General features: G+C 43.0%; 1 protein-coding gene and 1 long non-coding RNA gene across 2 annotated transcripts in view; one reads left to right on the plus strand and one right to left on the minus strand.

Annotated features, from left to right (window-relative positions):
• Positions 1–15,143, minus strand: part of LOC136166298 (uncharacterized) — a 36,765-nt gene extending 21,622 nt beyond the window's left edge. The window contains exon 1 of the long non-coding RNA XR_010662877.1: positions 13,460–15,143. This is a non-coding gene — a long non-coding RNA (uncharacterized lncRNA). The remainder of the gene's footprint in view (positions 1–13,459) is intronic.
• KCTD1 (potassium channel tetramerization domain containing 1) overlaps positions 11,750–21,239 on the plus strand; it is a 196,982-nt gene continuing 187,492 nt past the window's right edge. The window contains exon 1 of the mRNA XM_065932411.1: positions 11,750–11,889. Within this exon, the coding sequence (XP_065788483.1) occupies positions 11,881–11,889 (9 nt within the window). The 5' untranslated portion in view covers positions 11,750–11,880. The remainder of the gene's footprint in view (positions 11,890–21,239) is intronic.

A 21,239-nucleotide genomic window follows, 5' to 3' on the forward strand; every position in this document is an offset into this window, starting at 1 on the left:
TATACACCATCATGTGTAAAACAGCTAGCTAGAGGGAAGCTGCTACCTAACACAGGGAGCCTGGCCTGGTGCTCTGTGATGCCCTAAAGGGGATGGGATGGGGGAGGGGAGGGAGGCTCAAGAGGGAGGGGAATGTATATAAAATGATGACTGTCTCACTCTCTTGTATAGCAGAAACCAACACAACATTGTAAAGCAATTTTCCTAAAAAAAAAAAAAAATTACTAAAATATAAACTAAAATCTGTGTCAAGATGCTTTCAAATTCAACACATTGTCTTAAAATGGAGATTCATATTTGTTCTTATTGTTGTTGTTCAGTCACTAAGTTATGGCCAACTCTTTTTGACACCATGGACTGCAACATGCCAGGCTTCCCTGTCCTTCACTATTTCCCTGAGTTTGCTCAAACTCATGTCCATTGAGTCAGTGAGTCTATCTATCTCATCCTCTTCCACCCTTTTCTCCTTTGCCCTCAATCTTTCTCAGCATCAGGGTCTTTTCCAATGAGTTAGCTCTTTGCATGATGTGGTTAAAGTATTGGAGATTCACATTAACATCTTAATTTACTCCTTCTAGTTCTTCAGGGAATGAAAATGGGAACTTGTGACTTGTAAGAGATGAAAGAAGGGAAAGGAGAAGTAGGTTTATTCATTCTCCACCACCTAACCCCAGTCTTGCTCCCATAAATCTGCAGAGGGCTCCTTGAGTTGGGTCTGCCTCTTAATTTATTCATTATCAATTACAATTTTTTTTTCTAGCATCTCTACCATAGGCTTCATTCCTTTTAGCTCAGACATGAGGAAGAATCTATTCTGGTTAAGAGTCTCCCTTTTGCTTCTGGAAGATATTTTTCTGGGAAACTCACAACACAGCTCAGGGAGAAAGAGTTGAATAATATCAATATCTCAAAAAGGCACTTCTCTAAATGTGATTTTGATAGGCCCTGTCTGCCGTCACCAACAACATTCCTTACCAAGAAACCATAGGAAAGAGGAATAGATGAACCACAGATGAAGATCAGTTTTTAGGCTGAGTAGATTTAAAAAACCAGTGAGTGACATACCCATATGAAGAAGGAAAAGAAGAAAACAGGAGAAAGCTGTGTTCTTATTCTTCAACATCTAACGATTTCTATTGCTGCTGTTTCCAGAAACAAAAAAAAATCCATTTCTGGGAAATAGAAGGGCACCAATAAAACTATAGCAAATAACCATGAGGCTAAAGGAAGTGGGTGTTTAAACCAAGTGGATGGATCCAAGCATCTGTGGATGGCCACAAAGAATGAAGCAAGAAGACTAAGCCTGCAGCCTATGTGGTCGATCCAAACCAACCCAAACCCCAAGAGAAATGAAAAAGTAAAAACATGGACTTTTAGTTTCATAACTTCCCAAAACAAAACAAGGCATCATCCAGTTCCAGTTCCCTCAACTAGTGTTACATCCATAACAGGAGGCAAAGGATTCCATTTCGTTAATTACTTCATTAATCTACAAACTGCTTTAGATTTTGCATTTTCAAGGGGCAAGGTACAAGGTCCTGTCTACAGAATGACAAACATATGGGACACATCTAAAATATTGTCAAGGGATTCCCGTGGTGGCCCAGAGGCTAAGACTCCATGCTCCCAATGCAGGGCACCTTGGTTCAGTCCCTGGTGGGGGGACTAGATCCCATATGCTGCAACTAAGATCTGGCATAGTCAAATAAAAAAATATAAAATATTGTTGAACAGAAGACTGTTTTGCCTATGTAATTCCAAGGATCTAGACATAGATGCCTTCTCTTTGATATTTCTCTTTACCACATAAAGATAAGTCTTAAATTATGTATTTGTTGCAGACCAAAGACTGAGCCCTTTCTACCTCCCCCCAAATCTCTTTAACTAGAATTTGTCAAAGGGAAGAAACCTGGGGAAGCTCAGCTATTTCCAGGGATTTGACCTGACTCAGATTATACAAGTTTTTATAACACAGTGAAGGACTCTGCAATGAACTTGAGCTGAGTACAGAAGTGGTCTGAGTTCACATGTGAGTTGGTAGAGAGACATTTGCAGTTTTTTCTTTTTTGTTGAGGTGATGGTGGTAAAACATAGTAAGTTCTCACTTTAGTCTTTTTTAAGTGTACAGTTCAGTAGCATTAAGCATATTCATGTTGTTGTTTAACTCTCACCACTGTCCATCTTCAGATATTTTTCATCTTCCCAAATTGAAGCTCTGTACCCATTAAACAATAACCACATTCTCTCCTCTTCCCCAGTTCCTAGTAACTACTGATATAGTCCTGTCCCTATGAATTTGATACTCTATCTAGGTACCCCATGTAGGTGAAATCAGACAATATTTTGTCCTTTGATTCCCACAATATTTTGACATGACAGAGCATCAAAAAATTTTTTTAAACAACTAAACCCTAGGTGTAATAAATAAAAGGAAAAAGATCTACTAATATTACCATACTATTACTAACAATTCCAACCATGTTCCAGGTTCTGAGTTAGATGCCTCCTCTTTCCTGTTATTTCTCATTCCCACATAACGATGTTTTAAATTATATATTGGTGGCAGACCAAAAATCTCATCCTTCTCACTCTACCCCCTCCCCAAATTTCTTTTTGAAAGCTTTTTACTGTAGGAGGAAAACCTGGGGTAATTCTCACCCCCCACTTTGGGGAAATGAAAAGTCACAGGATGATCAGAACAATTACCAATCAAAAATCTTCAGAGGCAGACAAATAACATAAAAGACTGATGAGTTACTATCAGTATCTTCTAAGGTCTTTCACAGAGCCTTTGTTTTTTGGGGACAACGACGATTAGGAAAGAAAGAGACACAGAGGCTTTGTTTTCTCAGCAGGAGCTGCTGTACATTTGGTACAATGGATACGAGGGTTTGTTTTTTTTTTTCTTTTTAAAAAATTAAGATATCCATTATCTACAAAGCAACCTTAGAGGGACAGATTGAGGATTTTAGAATTTCATGTCTGACTCTCATAGCCAGATGGTCTTTACACAATTGAAGTTCCCTTCCATCATTCATAATTGTTTCTTATCACTACTATCATTAATGTTATTATTAAGAATAATATTGAAATCATTTAAACCCCCATGCTGAATAGTTCTGTCAACTTGTTCCCCCACCTCCCAGCACCCAATTTAACTGTTCAGGCTTATGCTCAGTAAGGCTCCAGAGATGCTTTCTCTCTCGATAACTTTAAAGAAAGTACAAAATTCTTGCTTCCCATAGCAATTTATTTATAGTGGCCCCTGTACATCCTAAACAGTAATATATTTGTTTCTTGTTTAATTTTTTTTTCACCAGATTCTTTTTGTTGCTGTTCTTGGGTTTATTTTTAACTAAAGCCTATTCACGATTTTTTTTTCTGTTAAATAAATGCTATACTTTCAATCATAGGATGATGGCCATTGGATAAGTTTTATAGGGTCCTTTTCAGGAGTGGAACAGGGAAAGTGCTTTATTTTATTTCCTAGAACCAATCATTTGAGTAGACCTTCTTAACTAGGTTCTCATTGTCCTGAAATAGGACATAGCCTGAGCATTTGTCTGGGCTTTTTTAAAGAAAATATGTATTTGGCTGTGCCAGGTCTTGGCTGCAGCATGCAGGATCTAGTTACCTCACCAGGTATCGAACCCTGGCCCCCTGCATTGGGAGCATGGAGTTTTAGCCACTGGACCACCAGGGAAGTCCCAGGGAAAGGTTTTTTAAAAATTGAAATATGACATCCCTATCATTATAGTTTTAAAGTTAGTAATGTGCTTAAGGCAGATTTTTTATGGTTAGCAAATCTGAGAGGTTCTGACACCCAGAGGATGCATGAGAAGATAACTTTACATAAATGTATATGGTGCCCCCGAGGGGCCTCAGTTGTATTATGGGGTTTCTCATGAACAGTCTTGGTTCAGACAGAAGAACAGTGAAGCAGAGCTAAGTAGTCCTCTACCGGATGAGCTCTGCATGAGACGTATCGTGCTGCAAATAGAGGTACCTTTCAATGCCAGCTAGTTTACCATGGGACGCTAAAATATGAAATGGAACAAAATAGCTAATGAAAGGTTTATCTTTAAAATGTTTCCTTAAAAGAACCACTGCATAGCTTTGTACAGACTATGGAACAGCCTGAAAATGATAACTGTTTAAAGCTTGGGAAAGAAGAATATACATAAACTGGAAAGTGTAGAAAATTGGGTAATATGATGGGATTGCCTGACTGGACTATTTCTTAAAGATGTGAATCAGGCCCTGAAGTTCATCTCTTCTGATTTTTCAAATGCTATTTTCTTTTCTTAAACTTTCGTTTCTAAAGCACTTGCTTGTGCTGATCCTGTAATTCCTAAAAGGCGAAAAAGCAAATAATGAGGAAGAAAGAGGTTCATGGCAGAATTCTAGTTGAGTCCCATTTTTTATATGAATACAAGCAATTATACAAAATGCTTAATTAATTGTTTTCTATGCATGAGACAGTCTTGTCAAAATCAAGGATCCTCCAAGGAACAAGAGTCTTCCCTTGTGAGGAGCACCATTCATATAGGATGTTTCCTTGCTAATTTCCCCTGGAGACAATCTCATTTCCCCCATTATTTTACATGAAAGAGGGAGGTGTCTGTGTGGTTTCTAGATGAAACTACAAAATGAAATTTAATAATCTTTAAAGAAGATCAGCCACTGAAATTCCAATAAATGAGATACCTCTCATTGCAAAAATATTGTTCTTCCTGAACTACTCATGGAATATGTTATTTATTCAACAATAATACTACATATTCAACAAACACTACTATAAACCATAGTGATCATAATTGCTATCACTTGAGAACTCACTGTTCTCCAGGCATAGTTATAAATGCTTCCTATGTATTAGCCCATTCAACCTCAACATAAGGCTTCAAGTTGGGAATGTTCGCTCAAATTTTATGCCTAAAGAAACTAAGGATCAGGTTAAGTTGCAGAGCTGCGAGTGTAACTCAATAAATTAGGTTGGTATCACTTAGTAGCATTTATTTATTTGAAATATAGAATGTGATGGTCCAGCAAAGGATTTTAAATTCCAGGAAGAAATATAGGTGCTACCCAAGCCTTTTTTTACACATCAACTTCCTTGCCAAAGAAGGTGTTTCTCTATCAAGTAAGACTATTTAAAGGGTGGTAAGGGTAGTATAAAGCAAAGGAGAAAGGGAAAGATATTCCCATTTGAATGCAGAGTTCCAGAGAATAGCAAGGAGAGATAAGAAAGCCTTTCTCAGCAATCAATGCAAAGAAATAGAGGAAAACAATAGAATGGGAAAGACTAGAGATCTCTTCAAGAAAATTAGAGATACCAAGGGAACATTTCATGCCAAGATGAGTTCGATAAAGGACAGAAATGGTATGGACCTAACAGAAGCAGAAGATATTAAGAAGAGGTGGCAAGAATTCACAGAACTGTACAAAAAAGATCCTCACGACACACATAATCATGATGGTGTGATCACTTACGTAGAGCCAGACATCCTGGAATGTGAAGTCAAGTGGGCCTTAGAAAGCATCACTATGAACAAAGCTAGTGGAGGTGATTGAATTCCAGTTGAGCTATTTCAAATCATGAAGATGATGATGTGAAAGTGCTATACACAATATGCCAGCAAATTTGGAAAACTCAGCAGGGGTCACAGGACTGGAAAAGGTCAGTTTTCATTCCAATCCCTAAGAAAGGCAATGCCAAAGAATGCTCAAACTACCGCACAATTGCACTCATCTCACATGCCAGTAAAGTAATGCTCAAAATTCTCCATGCCAGGCTTCAGCAATACGTGAACCGAGAACTTCCAAATGTTCAAGCTGGTTTTAGAAAAGGCAGAGGAACCAGAGATCAAATTGCCAACATCTACTGGATCATCGAAAAAGCAAGAGAGTTCCAGAAAAACATCTATTTCTGCTTTATTGACTATGCCAAAGCCTTTGACTGTGTGGATCACGATAAACTGTGGAAAATTCTGAAAGAGATGGGCATACCAGACCACCTGACCTGCCTCTTGAGAAACTTATATGCAGGTCAAGAAGCAACAGTTAGAACTGGACATGGAACAACAGACTGGTTCCAAATAGGAAAAGGAGTACATCAAGGCTGTATATTGTCACCCTGCCTATTTAACTCATATGCAGAGTACATCATGAGAAACGCTGGACTGGAAGAAGCACAAGGTGGAATCAAGATTGCTGGGAGAAATATCAATAACCTCAGATATGCAGATGACACCACCCTTCTGGCAGAAAGTGAAGAGGAACTAAAAAGCCTCCTGATGAAAGTGAAAGAGGAGAGTGAAAAAGTTGGCTTAAAGCTCAACATTCAGAAAACTAAGATCATGGCATCTGGTCCCATCACTTCATGGGAAATAGATGGGGAAACAGTGGAAACAGTGTCAGACTTTACTTTTCTGGGCTCCAAAATCACTGCAGATGGTGATTGCAGCCATGAAATTAAAAGACGCTTACTGCTTGGAAGGAAAGTTATGACCAATCTAGACAGCATATTAAAAACCAGAGACATTACTTTGCCAACAAAAGTCCGTCTAGTCAAGGCTATGGTTTTTCCAGTAGTCATATGTGGATGTGATAGTTGGACTATAAAGAAAGCTGAGTGCCGAAAAATTGATGCTTTTGAACTGTGGTGTTGGAGAAGACTCTTGAGAGTCCCTTGGACTGCAAGGAGATCCAATCAGTCCATCCTAAAGGAGATCAGTCCTGGGTGTTCATTGGAAGGACTGACGCTGAAGCTGAAACTCCAGTACTTTGGCCACCTCATGCGAAGAGCTGACTCATTGGAAAAGACCCTGATGCTGGGAGGCACTGGGGGCAGGAGGAGCAGGGGACGACAGAGGATGAGATGACTGGATGGCATCACCGACTCGATGGACACGTGTTTGAGTTAACTCCGGGAGTTGGTGATGGACAGGGAGGCCTGCCATACTGCGATTCATGGGGTTGCAAAGAGTCGGACATGACTGAGCGACTGAATTGAACTGAACTGAAGGGTATTCTGTGACACACAAGTTTTATTTCTGCATTCATCTTCTGTATTGCTTCATAATGTGTGAGTATAAGCAATAAGCTTTGATAAAAGATCAGTCTGATTTAAGGGCCTCAGTACAAGGATTTGATACCTGTTTCTATTCAAAATCACGGCTGAGATGAAACTGATGCCCGTTAGCAGGTCTGCCACTGTTATAAGGTCTACCTTTTTGGAAAGTGAGATATACAAACTCTTAACATGGACAGCATTACAGAAAACTAGTCTATTTTCCAGAGGCTAATTATAAACAGGTGGTGGTAGAGCCAAAGCTCCAGGAATCACAAACCCATTCTGTTTGAGCTCATTAATGCTTCTATTCAACTCTAGGAAAATGTACACATTCCGCAGAGTTATGGGGAGTTTCAGGTTGGCTGATAAAAAACAGGTGGTTTCCTCCCCCAAACTGACTGGAAGATAAAAATAAAACAACCTAATTTGCTTCCTGGGTTAAAGGGCCTGTCAGAGTAGTTTTAAGTAGACCTCTTTGGAGCAATGATGGAAATATCATCATTTCATTACATAAAGAAAGAAAAGGGTGATGATACCCAGGCCTGTTCAGGCTGAACCCAAGCACTGAGGCTCCTTCCTTCTTCTTAATGGAAAGTGCAATGGAATTTTTAGCTTTGGTCTGGGTGTCTGGCTGCTTCAGTGGAGGGCTCTTCAATTTCACATTTCATCTCAGCAACTAATGTCCACGTCTTGTCAAATCGCCACCAAGACTGTCCCGCAGGGCTTCCCCTGGACAAAGCCACGGTTTCTGTGCAAACTTGTGATTTGAGGGTTCGGTGACTCAGAGACGGCCAAATGAGCTGTCTCCACATTCATATTAGAAGGGGCTGCTGCTCCCCTTAAAGAAGATCTTTTTCTCTTCCTCAAAGGTGCCAGTGCTAAACTTTTCCCCACAAAGCTGCTGGTTTCAACTCAAAAAATTCTATCATTGTTTTTCTGCCTTTAAAAACTGGTGGAACTCATTTGGAGAGAGACACCAGAAGATGGAAACAAAGGCCTGTGTATTCTTTTTGATTGTTTTCTTGCTGACAATTTTATTGCCATCATTTTCCGTGTTGCTGATAGTTTTTAGGCTGCTGGTCTCACTTCAACTATTTATTGAAAAAGAAGGTTGGAAGGATTTTTAATATACTTTTTCCTAGTTCCTTAATGATTGGGGGTGGGGGGGATGCACTGCAGAAATCACAAAATACAGAAAAGCACTTGCGCAGGTATTAATTAGATAAAAAGTACTTTAGTTATGATTACAAGATTGATTGAAATAAAATCAGTAAGTTCATATCTTATATTTAGCAAGACATGGACCCTGCTTTTCACATGCCATTTCATTAAATATCTATTTTAAAATTTGAAATAAGTTTACCTTGTCCTAGATTTGAAGGTTGTGACATTAGTTCATCTTTTTAAATTGCACAGGACAAAATAACTTTTCAATCTCAATACCCACCATCTGAACTTTGAGTCTCCTTCAAAATACGAGAACATTAAGGTCCTCACCACAGTAAAATAAGGCCTTATTCTGCAGTCTATTTGCCACTGGATTACCACAAACTCAGGGATCAACTGAATAGGTTGGGTCACTTAAAAATGTCACTGACCTAATGTCCAAGAAGTCCATCTTTTTGTAAGTGATGTCATTCTAAAGTAAGAAAACATCTTAAAAATGAATGCTTCAGAACTTAATTTGCACAAATGAATATTATTCCTTTCCAAGTAGCTATCCTGGAAAACAAAGCCCCAGTAATTCCACTGCTGAAAACATTTTGAGAATTGTCTTTAATCCATTTAAGTGCTAATAAGAAAACTGGCCTCATTGTTTACTGTTTTTGGTCATTCTTTTTTGACTAAATAGCATAAACCTGCTTCCGTCATTAACTTATTCCCCAGACCTGGTACTAATTTTTCTTTTTTTTGGTGGGGTGCGGGGAAGGGGGGCGGATTGTTTCCAAAAGTCAAACATCAAAGGACAAAGATTTGTTGACCTCAGAGATATTAAAAAGAATGTGCTAATAGGCTTTTGGGTTTCCCCTATGGCTCAGCCAGTGAAGAATCCGCCTGCAATGCAGGAGACACAGGAGACGTGGGTTTGATCCCTGGGTGGGGAAGATCTCCTGGAGGAAGAAATGGCAACCCACTCCAGTATTCTTATCTGGAAAATCCCATGAACAGAGGAGCTTGATGGGCTACAGTCTACAGCCACAGAGAGTCGGACACGACTGACGCGACTAAGCTCTTAGGACAATTCCAGAAAGGGAATTCCAAAATACGGTTTAAGCCATGTCAGCAGAATTTGGAATGCCTATGGTTTCTCTACATGAGTGCCTTTGGGGAGTGAGAGAGCACCATTCACCTTTCCTCTGGCCTGCCTCTGTGGCCTGGCCTTGGCCCTGTCAGGGGCTGGCTTACGACTTTGGGCAAGTAGCTTTTGCCTCTTCTGGAAAATAATGAGAAGTACCAGATGCTCTCCCACAAATGGTCTTCCTGGCTCTCACATTCCAAGATGATGATACACAGTTCTCCAGACTTGGATGAAATCACTTTAAGGCCACACCTTTAATGTATTAAGTCATTTCAATGAATCGAGGCTGGTTCTTCCATGGTGTCTTTTCTGCTCGTGTTCTCCTATATTAACATTTAGTGCCATTTGGGGGCAAGAATGGGGCTTCCCAGGTGGCGCTACTGGTAAAGAACCCATTTGCAATGCAGGGGACGTAAGAGATGCGGGATCAATCTCTGAGTAGGGAATATCCCCTGGAGAAGGAAAGGGCAAGCCACTCCAGTATTCTTGCCTGGAGAATCCCCATGGGCAGAAGAGCCTGGCAAGCTACAGTCCATGGGGTTGCAAAGTCAGATACAACTGAAGTGACTCCGCACACACACACATGGGGACGAGAGCAGTTTATACTCAATTGTATTTGGGGTTTTGTAGACATCAGAATTTTTTTATAGCAGATCAGAGACTATATCTCCCTTGTGTGTGTGTGTGTGTGTGTGTGTGTGTGTGTGTGTGTGTGTGTTGGGGGGGGGGAGATTGAAATAGAATATGCACAGAACAACATAATTTTGTTTTGAGTTGTTTTGGAAGCTACTCTTTTCTTTTTATAGGGTACTGATATTCTCAAACCAGATTTCTATGTCATAGGAACTTATGTCTTCAAAAAATCTACCAACATCCCTGATTCTCATGATGACATTTATCTCATGTCACAGCAGAACCGATCTAATCAACTATGTATTGTTTTAAAGCTTGGACCTTCCCTTTTTTGCTGGTATTTCGGGAGGGGGTTGCTTACTTTCTAGGTAAAATGATTGTGAAAAAATACTTCCCGTGAAAAAATACTTCCCGTGAAATGCTGCCAATTGCAGGTATTCATCGGACATGTCTGGTTCTATTTAGTGCCCCCCCCCTTTCTTTTTTTAGTATCCTTGGCCTTACAGCCTGGTCTTTTTCATAAGAAATGTCAGCAAAGTCTTTGAATTAATGAACTGTGAAGTGCTCAAAAAAAAAAAAAAAAAAAATACCATTTCAAAAAGTATCCTGCATGGCTCTAACACTAATGGGAGGTGATCCTTGAGTTACAACCAAATATTCCATGCTAACTAAAAAGAATTAAGGTAAGGAAGGGCTTGAGCACAGTCTCTTTGAACAAAGACTCAGAGAGGAAGGAGATGTGATGGGGAGTGGGGGAGGTCAGAATCAGAGTAGCAATCTGGGGAAATGTGTTTATGTTAGAGTCTCTTTAGCTCTAGTGAGCAAATAATGGAATTATACAAACCCCCCTATAAAAGAGACCAGGTGGAGGGAAGCAAGGGAGGGAAGAGGGGAGCAGGGGAGGTATGTTTACAAGGTTGATCAAATAAACCTTAATGGTAGGTCCCTGGCTACACCTAATGTAGGTTTTGTTTTCTTTTAATTTTGCTATTTAAAAAAAAAAAATGCGGTGTAACTCCTTCAATCTTTTTGCAATTCTGCATGGTTGAACATTTGAAATGAGTTTGTGTATCACCCCCAGGCGCTGATTCAGACTTGATTGGGGCAAAGCACACTGCATGTGCTTATTTTTATCCACGTCATTTGGGACGTTTTGTCGCCAAAGGAACCAAAAATGCGCTGCTCCATTGCCAAATTATCACCTATCCTTTGATCAGACAGGGCGGTGATCTTCATCAACAAGTTGCGCGACCTTAGTGTAACAGCAGTGTCAGGTCAACTTGAGAAAGTGAATAGAGAGCCCTAAACACAAATAAAAAGAAACAAGCAACAATCCTTATAATTATCATCATCTGCTGCTTTTCCCTCTTTTGGCAAAGAAACACTCCATCCATTTGCAGAAATCGCCCGCGGAAACGTTACATCAAAACTAATCACAACGATTAAAATCAGCTTTTCTGTGCAAGAGGAGGGTAAAAAGCAAGTTGGAGGCTGGAATAAGACTGTTTTTCCACCAAAAAAAAAATCTGAAAAAAAATTTTCCTATATGTATATTTTTCTATATGTCTATGTAGAGCTTTATTTTTTGAAGGAGATCAATTGTCTGCCCTGTGATCAGTTAATTTGATTTAAGTTTTATTTTGGAGATTGATTTAGACTGGAGGTAGAGGCATGAGCTAATTGTATCCTGATCCTTGCCTTGAGGGGTTTCAAAGCCCTGGAGCAACTCTTCTCTGTATTTTGTTCTGTCTACCTTAGCCAAGCTATTGCATTTCTCTCTGGTGTGGCGAGCCGAGCAGATCGCTGGGAGAGAAATCGGAAAAGGGGGGAGAGGAAAAGGAAAAGGGGACTTGGAGAGAGACTTTGTGCTTCAATGTTTCAGGTAAGATCTGACGGTTTGGGTTTGTTATTATTTGCTAAGGAGGGTATGGCTGGGACTTTGGGCGCAACTCGCTTTTACGCATGTGCCAGGCATGGGGCGAGAGCGCGGCACACTCGCACACACACAGCCCGCCGCGGCGGCTCGGGAGCCGCTCGGACCGGCTGCGGGGCAGCGGCCGCCCCCTCCTTCGGGGCTGCTCTCGCCGCTCCTCGGCGTGCCTCCCCGAGAGGGAGCAGAGCGGGGCGGAGCGGGCGCGGCCGCGGGGGCCGGGGCGGCCGGGGGCCGGCGCTCCAGGGCCGGGCTTCCGGATCTGGGGGCCCGGTTCCGGCTCTTGGAGCGGAGCGGCCGCGGCTCTCGGAGCCGATGCCAGCGCCGCCCGCCAGCCCGCCCGCCCGCCGGCCGCTCGCGCGCCAGCTTCCCCGGCGGCCGTTCGGCCGCCGCTCTGCCTCCGCCCTCACTCCCCCGCCCTCCTCGGCGAACCGCGCGCGTCCCTTTCTTCCCGGGCGCCGAGCTCCGCGAACCGGCCCCGCCGAGAGCCTCCCAGAGCCCCCACTCGCCGCCACCGCCGCCGCCGGCAGGAGCGCCCTCGGCCGAGAGAACGGCGCAGCGGGGCGCGCGGGGGCGACGGCGCCCGGGGCTCCGCTCCCGCCTGGAGGGTGGGGGGCGCACCACCGCCCCCTCTGCCCGCAGCAGCCTCGGCGGCGCCCCCCAGACGCCCCGTGAAAGACGCCATTGTGGCGGCCGAGCGGAGAGGGCCCGGGGCGGTTTTTCTCCTTCCCCTCCCCGGCCCGGGCCGGACCGCCCCGCTCCCCTTTGTGAGCGGCGCCCGGTGCCCAGCGCTGTCCGCCGTCCGTCTCGGGCCGGGCTGATCCGGATCCGCCGCCTCCGCCCACCCGGGTGCCTTTAAAGCCCCCTCCCACCACCACCCCCTCCCTCTTCCAGCCCCCCCGCACCCCCACCCCCACCCCGCGCTTTGGATGCAAACGTTTCATTTATTTTTAAAAAGCTCTCATTCCTCTTCCTCCCCACCGCCTCCCCTGATAAAGGGCACGGCACGTGCTCCGGATTAGAAGTCTCCCCGGGAGGCGGGGACCGGGGAGGGGGCGCCGGGTGGGCGAAGGACGGGAGCGCGGCAGGTAATGGCTGGGGCTCTGCGGCGCCCGCCGCGCCCCTCGGTGCCTGCGGCCGAAGCCCCGCATCCTTCCCTCGCCTGCTGGCGGCCGGGGCGCCCTTAAAGGGACAGGGTTTCCCGGCCGCCTCCGCCGTCTGAACCGGCGCTGCGGGCCCCGAGGTGGGGGGCGGGGGGGAGGGATGCAGTTTGGCTCCTTTTTGACCTCTTTCCACTTCTCCCCCCGCCCCCTCCCCGCCGCCCCTCGTTATGGAAACACGACGTGTGCTTCCTCTCCCGCCCCGCAGAGGCACTGGGCTGGAAAATAAGAGTCCGCGCCTCCTGGAGAAAAAAGGAGCCTGGGTGGGGGGCGCATCCTGGTGAATTCGCGTGAAAAGTGAGGTCGGACTCGCAGAGCATCCAGGAAGGGGAGACGGGAGCCGCGGTGCAGAAATCCCTTACCTGGACGCCGGCTCCGCGCCGCCGCCCCGGAGCACCGCAACTTGCTAGCTAGCGCGCGGGTCGACCGTGTGTCTGCCTTTGTGCTTTCGAACCCTTGCACCGCCTTGGAAACTGAGTTTCTGGCATCAACATGTTTTCACCGTGACGGTGCTACGGGGGCCGGCTGGGCGGGAGCCGACTAAAGTTAGCAAAGTTGAATGTCGGCTTTGTGCGTGGAGAGAGGCACGCGGGAACGGCCCGCTGTCCCAGCGCCACCGGCTTCCTCGCTAAGAGGCGCACCGCAGTGGGCAGAAGTAATCTGGTACAAATGCCGCGTACCTCTCTGATCGTAGAACTGGCTGCTTTCAAGCAAATCCTTGATGGATGTGTTTGTGTGTACCCGTGTGTGTGTCTGTGTGTGTGTGTGTGTCCCCGTGGTGGAGCTGGGAGAGACGTAACAGTTTAACATACTCATTCTTTAAGAAACGTTTGCCTTCTGTTTTCAATCAACGAAGCTGGCAGCTAGAGATACAAGTTTATTTGAGAATACCCTCTGGGTACCAAGCATGCTTGGATTGTTTTAGCAAATTAAAAATGAGCAAAATGCTTTTACCTTCTCAGCGGTAGACTCCTTAAGAGACCTCCTGTTTTGTGTGTGTGTGTGTGTGTTTTAGAGAAACATTTTCTGTGTGTCTCACAAATGTGTTTTTAATGTGGAAACGGGGGGAATAAAAGTTTGAAAGGCTGAGACTGATGCCATCGAATGATGCATTAAATCTGCTTTTGCATCAAGGAATTTACCTGCTTAGATGGGAATCCGTGGAAACTAATCGCTAATCTACTTGGTGAATTTGAAATAGAAGTGGGTCCATTTGTCTCCCGGATAATGGGCAATGTGCCGATCTCTTCCTCGTGTTTATATTTGTGTGGCAGTTGGCTTACCATGAGGGGCTGGTGTTCAGAAGACTGCCCACTGACTACAACAATTTGGCTCAGGAGTCCTGCTGCTGCTCTTTGGAAAGAATTGTTAGCAATTGTTTCAATGACAGTAGGTTTTGTGTTTACTAATTAGGTTGCAAAGGTGATCATTGAATTTTAAAACTTTGCATCCCAGAGAAAACTTAACAGGTTTAGGAATGTGTTTATGAAAAGAAAGCCACTCATTAGACAAAAATGTCATACGTTGGCTGGGAAGAAATTTTGAAATGAATCGAGCGTGAGTGAGAGTTGGCAAAAAATCTCCCACCACAGTATTCAAAATGACTGCAGTGATTTTGCTGTATTAATTATGCCTGAAGCCCAATATAAAGTTCTCCAACACACACTAGAGGTCTCTCTTCTAGCTGTAAGGTCTTCGTGTTTGTAATTCTTTGCCAGGGCCTGCATCCTGGAGTGGGAAATGACAGCTTGGTTCAGACTTACTTAGTAATAGCGATTTACTGGCCGTTTATATTACTCTGATGTGAAGTATTTATTTTGGAGAATATTCAGTAATTATTGTACAAATTATGCTACCTAACTACTAAGAAAGAAACTGTAAAAGACGTCTACTACATGATGATGAAAACAGATTATTCAATTTGTTGAATAGCATTATGGACCTTTTGGCAGACAGTTATTTATCCAGAGTAATTTGGTTTTAAAATGTAAAAGTAATTAGTGGAAGATGTATAATATCAGAGAACTTTCTGAAAATTAAACTTTGATTTATGTCTAAGTTCAGCACTAAAGTTGATTGCATAAATGCTTTCTTGTCTTGCTATTTCTAAAATCAGAATGATTATTTTCTAATCCTGAAATGTGATGTTTTCTGCTAAGATATTTTCCCATTTATGTTGCTTTTGAGTCATTCAAAGGATGTTTGTGAATTGTCAGTTTACCAGAGCTTTTATTTAGTTGGATCTGAAACTGCATTTCTGAACTTTCTTTGGGAGTGCAATTTATAATTTCCCAAACAAGTGAAACTTTTATTTTCTTTATCTTTAGGATAAACCATCTTGGGGGAGAAAAGGACATTTTTGGATGAAAGTATATATGCTTATATTAATAGGTCGTGCAGAAGTGAGAAAAATGTTTTAAAAAATTAATACAGAAGTGTGAAACACTTCAATTTTCCTAGGCACTGTAATAGTGCTCTGGTTTTTCTTAGAAACGTACTAAATGTTAATTGCATTTACTTGATTTTTGTTTGAGATCGTTCACTGCAGATGAAACAGAGATTATCCTTTAAGAACAACAAGCCAGGATTCATTCATTAAGTTCATTCATTCAACAAATATTTATTTGTGGCTTCTGTACACAAGACCCTGTCCTCGGTGCCAGAGACATGATGGTGAGAAAAATTATGCAGAGTCTCCAGTCCCCTGGAATTTGTGCTTCAGATAGACAGATGTTAATCAAACAGTTGGACAATGGACAGAGAATAGTGCTTTTGAAGGAAAAGAAACTAACTAAAAGGGCAAAGTGGCCAAGACTGGGTTTTGGAGGAAGTGTTACAAACTGAGATCTAAGCAAGTAATGAAGAGGCAGGAGAAGCAGAGTGAGAACAGGAAATAAGTTCCAGGCAGAGGGAAGAGGGAATGGCATTTGCCAAGCAGGGAAGGGCATGGCCAAGGGAGAGGATCTCAAGGATGCACGAGCTGGAGCTGAGAGAGGGAGGAGGCAATGATGAGAGAGCAGGTTGCGGGGACAGGCCTCTAGTCTTAACTCTAAGAGCAGAGTGAAGGGAGTTGGCCCAGAGGACTGGGAGGAGGCCGCAGTAACATAATCAGGTTCGTGTTTTGCAAGGATAATTCTGATGTCACTGTGGGCAGTGAATAGAGGAGCCCAGAGTAGATGAAGTAGAGCCCTGGGAAGGCTATTAAAGTCTCCCAAGCAGGAGAAGATGCAGGTGGGGTTAGGGCAGTGGCAGGGGACACAGAAGGATGGAAGATCTAGTCACATGGTGAAATTGACAGAATGTAGTAAAGGATTGGTGATGGCTAATCAAGGACAGAAAGGGATGTCAAGTGGACGCCTAGGTTTCAGACACTAAGTGGACACTGGGATTCTGAAGACTGTAGATTTTGTGCTTTTCACTTCATTTGTAGTAGCCAGAATGAGGAGCAATGACAAGCCTCATTCATGTCCTGTGTAAGTGAATTCACACACAAATGTGTTCCCCAATCTCATGGAGTACCTCGTGTGTCAGGCACTGACCTCTCTGCCCCTGTCTTTTATCCAAGATGTCTTTTCCTTTATAAACTGCACTTTGAAGTTTCTTTCCTCCAACTCCAGTTGGAATTCGTCATTTGAATAGGCCTGTGTTTAACCTTCTGAAACAAACATCAAGTCTGTGCCTTATAGTACAAATTAATTGTGCTTAAAAATATTATGAACTTGAATTAAATGACTATAAAAATGAGCTGCTCGATCATGCTTTCTAAAAGCCCATTTACATACAAATAACTGGCACAATTCCTGTGAATCACTCACTGAAAAAAACCTTTAAAGACCTTATTAACAGGGTAAAATTTGTTTGGTCGTGATTTGAGTTTACTCAGTTCTGCTTTCTCCCAGTTCAATTCTAGTATGTTTGACTTTCCTGTGTCTCTGACGTTTTGTACTGATCCTTGGCTAATCTTGTTTCAGTGCAACATTTTCATACTTTTAAGTGAACACTGTTTTTGGCATTTCTAATATCCTATCCATCCTTTCCATTTGTTCTTACTTCTCTAAAACTCCCTCACATCTGACTTCGAAAGCATGCATAATAACAGGGAAAAGGTCTTTGAGTGGTTATTCAACACTAAAAGAGTTGATGAACAATTAATTTTAAAATAATCTAAAATGAGGCATTCAGTTTTTCTTTCAACATCAAAACTTACTAGAGAATTTCAGGGGAAAAAAAGTGTGCCATGAATGTTTTATAATCGTTTTTCCCCTTTCTGGCTGTCCTCCTTCTAGGCAAGTCCAGGTAGAAACTCCTTCCAAGAGATTTAGTACTTAGTAATTTCCAGGAAACAATTTGAATTATCACTCTGTTCATTGGGACTCAAGATACATCTGCAGTTCCATAAGATTCTTTTCTTGGTGGTTATCTATCGTGTAGGTGGCTTGGAGGGTGGGCTCTGGTTGGAAACACATCGTCATTTTAGCCAAGTCACCTGGGGATCCGTTTCTTCTGTGTACACAGGAATGATTAATACCTTGCCAACCTTCCATATAGGATTGTTTTCTGAGAGGAAAAATGAGCATGTACGGTGGGATTTCCCTGGTGGTCCAACGGCTAAGACTTCATGCTCCCAATGCAGGGGACCCATGTTCGATCCTTGGTTGGGGAACAGGATCCCATATGCACCAACTAAGAGTTTCCTTCCCGCAAGGAAAAGATCCCACGTGCCACAACTAAGACCCCTTGGCGCGGCCAAATAAGTAAGTAAATATGAAAAAAAAAAAGATACTGCATAGAACAATGCATTCAGGTTCATTCATTCTTTTAAAAAAAAGTGGATAGGTATGGCAAACTGATATGCAATAAAGAACCTCAAGCAACCCTAAAAGGCAGTTTTTCCTTCAGGACCCTCCCACCTTGGTCCCCCAAATTCTGGCCCCTTGCTGCAAGTAGCAAAGGCCAGTCTGGACCACCCCCACTGAACCCCTAAAACAACATTGTGGGGTAACTGCATCACACAGGTGAAAGAACTAAGGATTTGAAAGACCACATGACTTGGCTTGCCTGAGGTCAAAGTCTGTGTGTTAAGTTGCCTCAGTGGTATCTGACTCTTTGCGACCCTATCGGCTATAGCCCGCCAGGCTCTTCTGGGTCCTTTCTATTGTCCGGGCAAGAATACTGGGGTGGGTTGCCATGCCCTCCTCCAACGGATCTTCCCAACCCAGGAATTGAACCCACGTCTCTTGTCTTCTGCATTAGCAGGAGAGTTCTTTACCACTAGCACCACCTGGGAAGCCTGGTCAAAGTCTCGGCTGGTGGCAAAGAGTAGAAATTCTAGTCCAGCGTGCCTACTACAAACCTCTAACCTGCCATTAGGCACTTTTCTGGCCCTTCTTACACTTCTGGTTCTTTCTGTCCAGTAAATGGCATCTGAGTACTGTCACAGGCGCTTTCTTTTCTGCCATCAGCTTCTATTCATCACCATCCACCCTGCTCTCATCTCCCCAACAGCACCCCTCCTCTTACACCAAGAGAGAAAAAAATAAAAAGCAGTTTGAGATTGGTACTGTCAGACCCTGAATTGCTTCCTAGCTCACACAGAGCAAATCCAGCACTCTCACATCCTCTGTCATGCTGACCAAAATACAGATTTGTTTTCCATCCAATGAGAACTGACAACAATGCACGTCTTACTGCCAAGACCAAGGCTGCTATTAAGAAGAAGAGTTATGAACTGAAAAGAATGTTAACTAGATAGATTTCAAATGCTTGCTAGAGGAAGGGATATTCTTCCTGATAAATCTTCCCAAAGCATCTATTGCTATCATCACTTACTGTTTTGTAGCACGTTCACTTCGCTGGAAATCTGTAGCTAATAAAACAAAATGTGTGTGAAACTAAAGATCCAAACTGGTCCACGTTATCAACATTTGTCTCTACCTATGTGGGTGCATGCTTGCATGCTTAGTTACTTCAGTCGTGTCCGACTCTCTGCAACCCCATGGACCGTGCTACAATATTCAAATTCCACTCCAACTCTTCCCAATTCTGTTGCCTTGAGCAAACTAATTAAATCTCTCTAAGTTTCAGTTTTTTGAACGGTAACTGAGACATCAATAGTCACTATCAATGAGACAATAATATGAGATGGTTACAAGTGAGATAATAATAGATTCTAAGGTTGTTCTGAGGGTTGAATGTGATTTTGTGGGACGTACATGCCTGGCACATGGTAAACACTCAGAAAATATCCATATCATATTGTTAACATCAGGGACTATGTTTATTTGTCGTTGTTTCCTTAATTCCTGATACAGTGCCTGGCACACAGGGTAAGTGCTCAATAAATAATTGTTGGGTACATAAACACAGAATTTCAGAGAATACAAGAATAAAGTCAGCTGTAATTTCACTTCCCTGTAAGTACTTTTTGCCCTGGACAGGAGGGTCCATGTTCTGCCAGATACGCTTGCCTGAGAGTTATGGGCTTTTCCAAACTAATTAGATCAACCATTTGGGAACAGATCAAATTTGACCTGGAGAAGTAAATAGGAGGTTGCTTCAAAGATGCTGTCATTTACCTCTTAATGACTCACGTGAAGGTCCTTCTGAGTGCAGTTGTCATGAGATTTCCACAATATGCAGACATTTAGGAATGATGCTATGGAATGATGCTATGAAATAATGAAACCACTAAGTTCTGAACCCACAAAAGGTATCAGTGACTTCGTTTATCACGCAGCAAAGAAATATCAGAACTGGTCCGATACCCATTCCATCCAGCAGATGGCATTGCTACGCATTCACAAGAATTCTCGGAATAGCCTCTGGTCTTACTCCTAGTTTCTCACCGTTGCCCCACCCTCAGTGGAAAAGGAGGTCTAAACCTACTCTGAAAACCTCCCTTGACTCCTTTGCAGGAATAACTGAGGCTCAAGAGGGAGCTGGAAGAATTCGCACCTCAGAGGCACCCATTTCCCCCTGTGCTGTGGGCCAGGCAGTGGGGAGCAAGCAGGCTGTTAGAATCCACTCACTCCCGGACATAAGTAGGGAGTCTGTTTTGTTTGCTTAAAGCAAATCAATAGAAGAAAGTGCTGTCAACCTCTAGCATCTATGATGCTACCACATGCTGTGGGTTGAGAGCGTCTGGGATGCCTGTTAGTAATCTGGAATACTAGTAAAGATGATAATCCATTTTAGGTAGGCTTGTGCCTCCAGGGAATGGAAGTGTTGTACGCAAGTCAAGACCCACCTGTAACCCTCTTGTGAAGGGTTGTGAAATGAGCTTTGGTCTCCAAGTCACTTAAAACTGTGGACCCACTGTTAGCTGTGTGACCCTAAATCTTGGCTTTATTATGGGTACAAATAAGGATGCTGACAACCACCTCAGAGGATTGTAAGAATTAAATATGTAACACTAGTATAATGCTTCTCTGTGACAGTCTTCTTTCCAAGGACTTTACAATGTATTATCCCATCGGATCCTCATCCATCATTCAAGAAGGGATACTCTCAGTATCCCCATTTTTGAGATGAGTAAATCAAGGCACAGAGAGATTAACTTGCCCAGGGTGACATATTGGTGAGTGGAAGAGCTAGAATTTGAATGAGGCACTCAGGGTTCAGGGTCTATACTCTTAGCTCCCCGGCACTACTGTCTCTTATTGGCTAATAATTTTTGAGCACTTTCCTTGTGCTAGGAACGTCACGTATATTAACTCTTCTCAGCCACCCTAGAAGGTGGATGCTATTCTGTTATTTTCTTTATCTTACCAAATGAGGGAAAAATGTTCCCCGCTCTGTAAGACACAGGAAGACAAATTAATGGAGAGACTTTAATATATTAAAGCACTAAATGGTGAGTCCCATTGTAACTGTCACAGTGATTTAGAGATAAGAGAAATTAACAATGAAAGTATATGGGGTTATGTTCTTATTGTATAAGATGAGGCAGGTGGAAAAAATGTTAAATGCCTTATCCTTTAAATTTTCCGTCAGGATCCTTAGATATTTATAGCCTCGGAACCATTTTCAGAAATGGTGGGTGGCCAGTGAAGATTGGGGTTGGTCCCACTCATGAAAGACGTGGCTCATTATTTCATGAGGGAGTAGGTAGATCCCCTGGAGTAGAAAATGACAACTCGCTCC

This window comes from Muntiacus reevesi, chromosome 4 (genome assembly GCF_963930625.1).
Source record: "Muntiacus reevesi chromosome 4, mMunRee1.1, whole genome shotgun sequence".
NCBI lineage: Eukaryota > Metazoa > Chordata > Mammalia > Artiodactyla > Cervidae > Muntiacus > Muntiacus reevesi.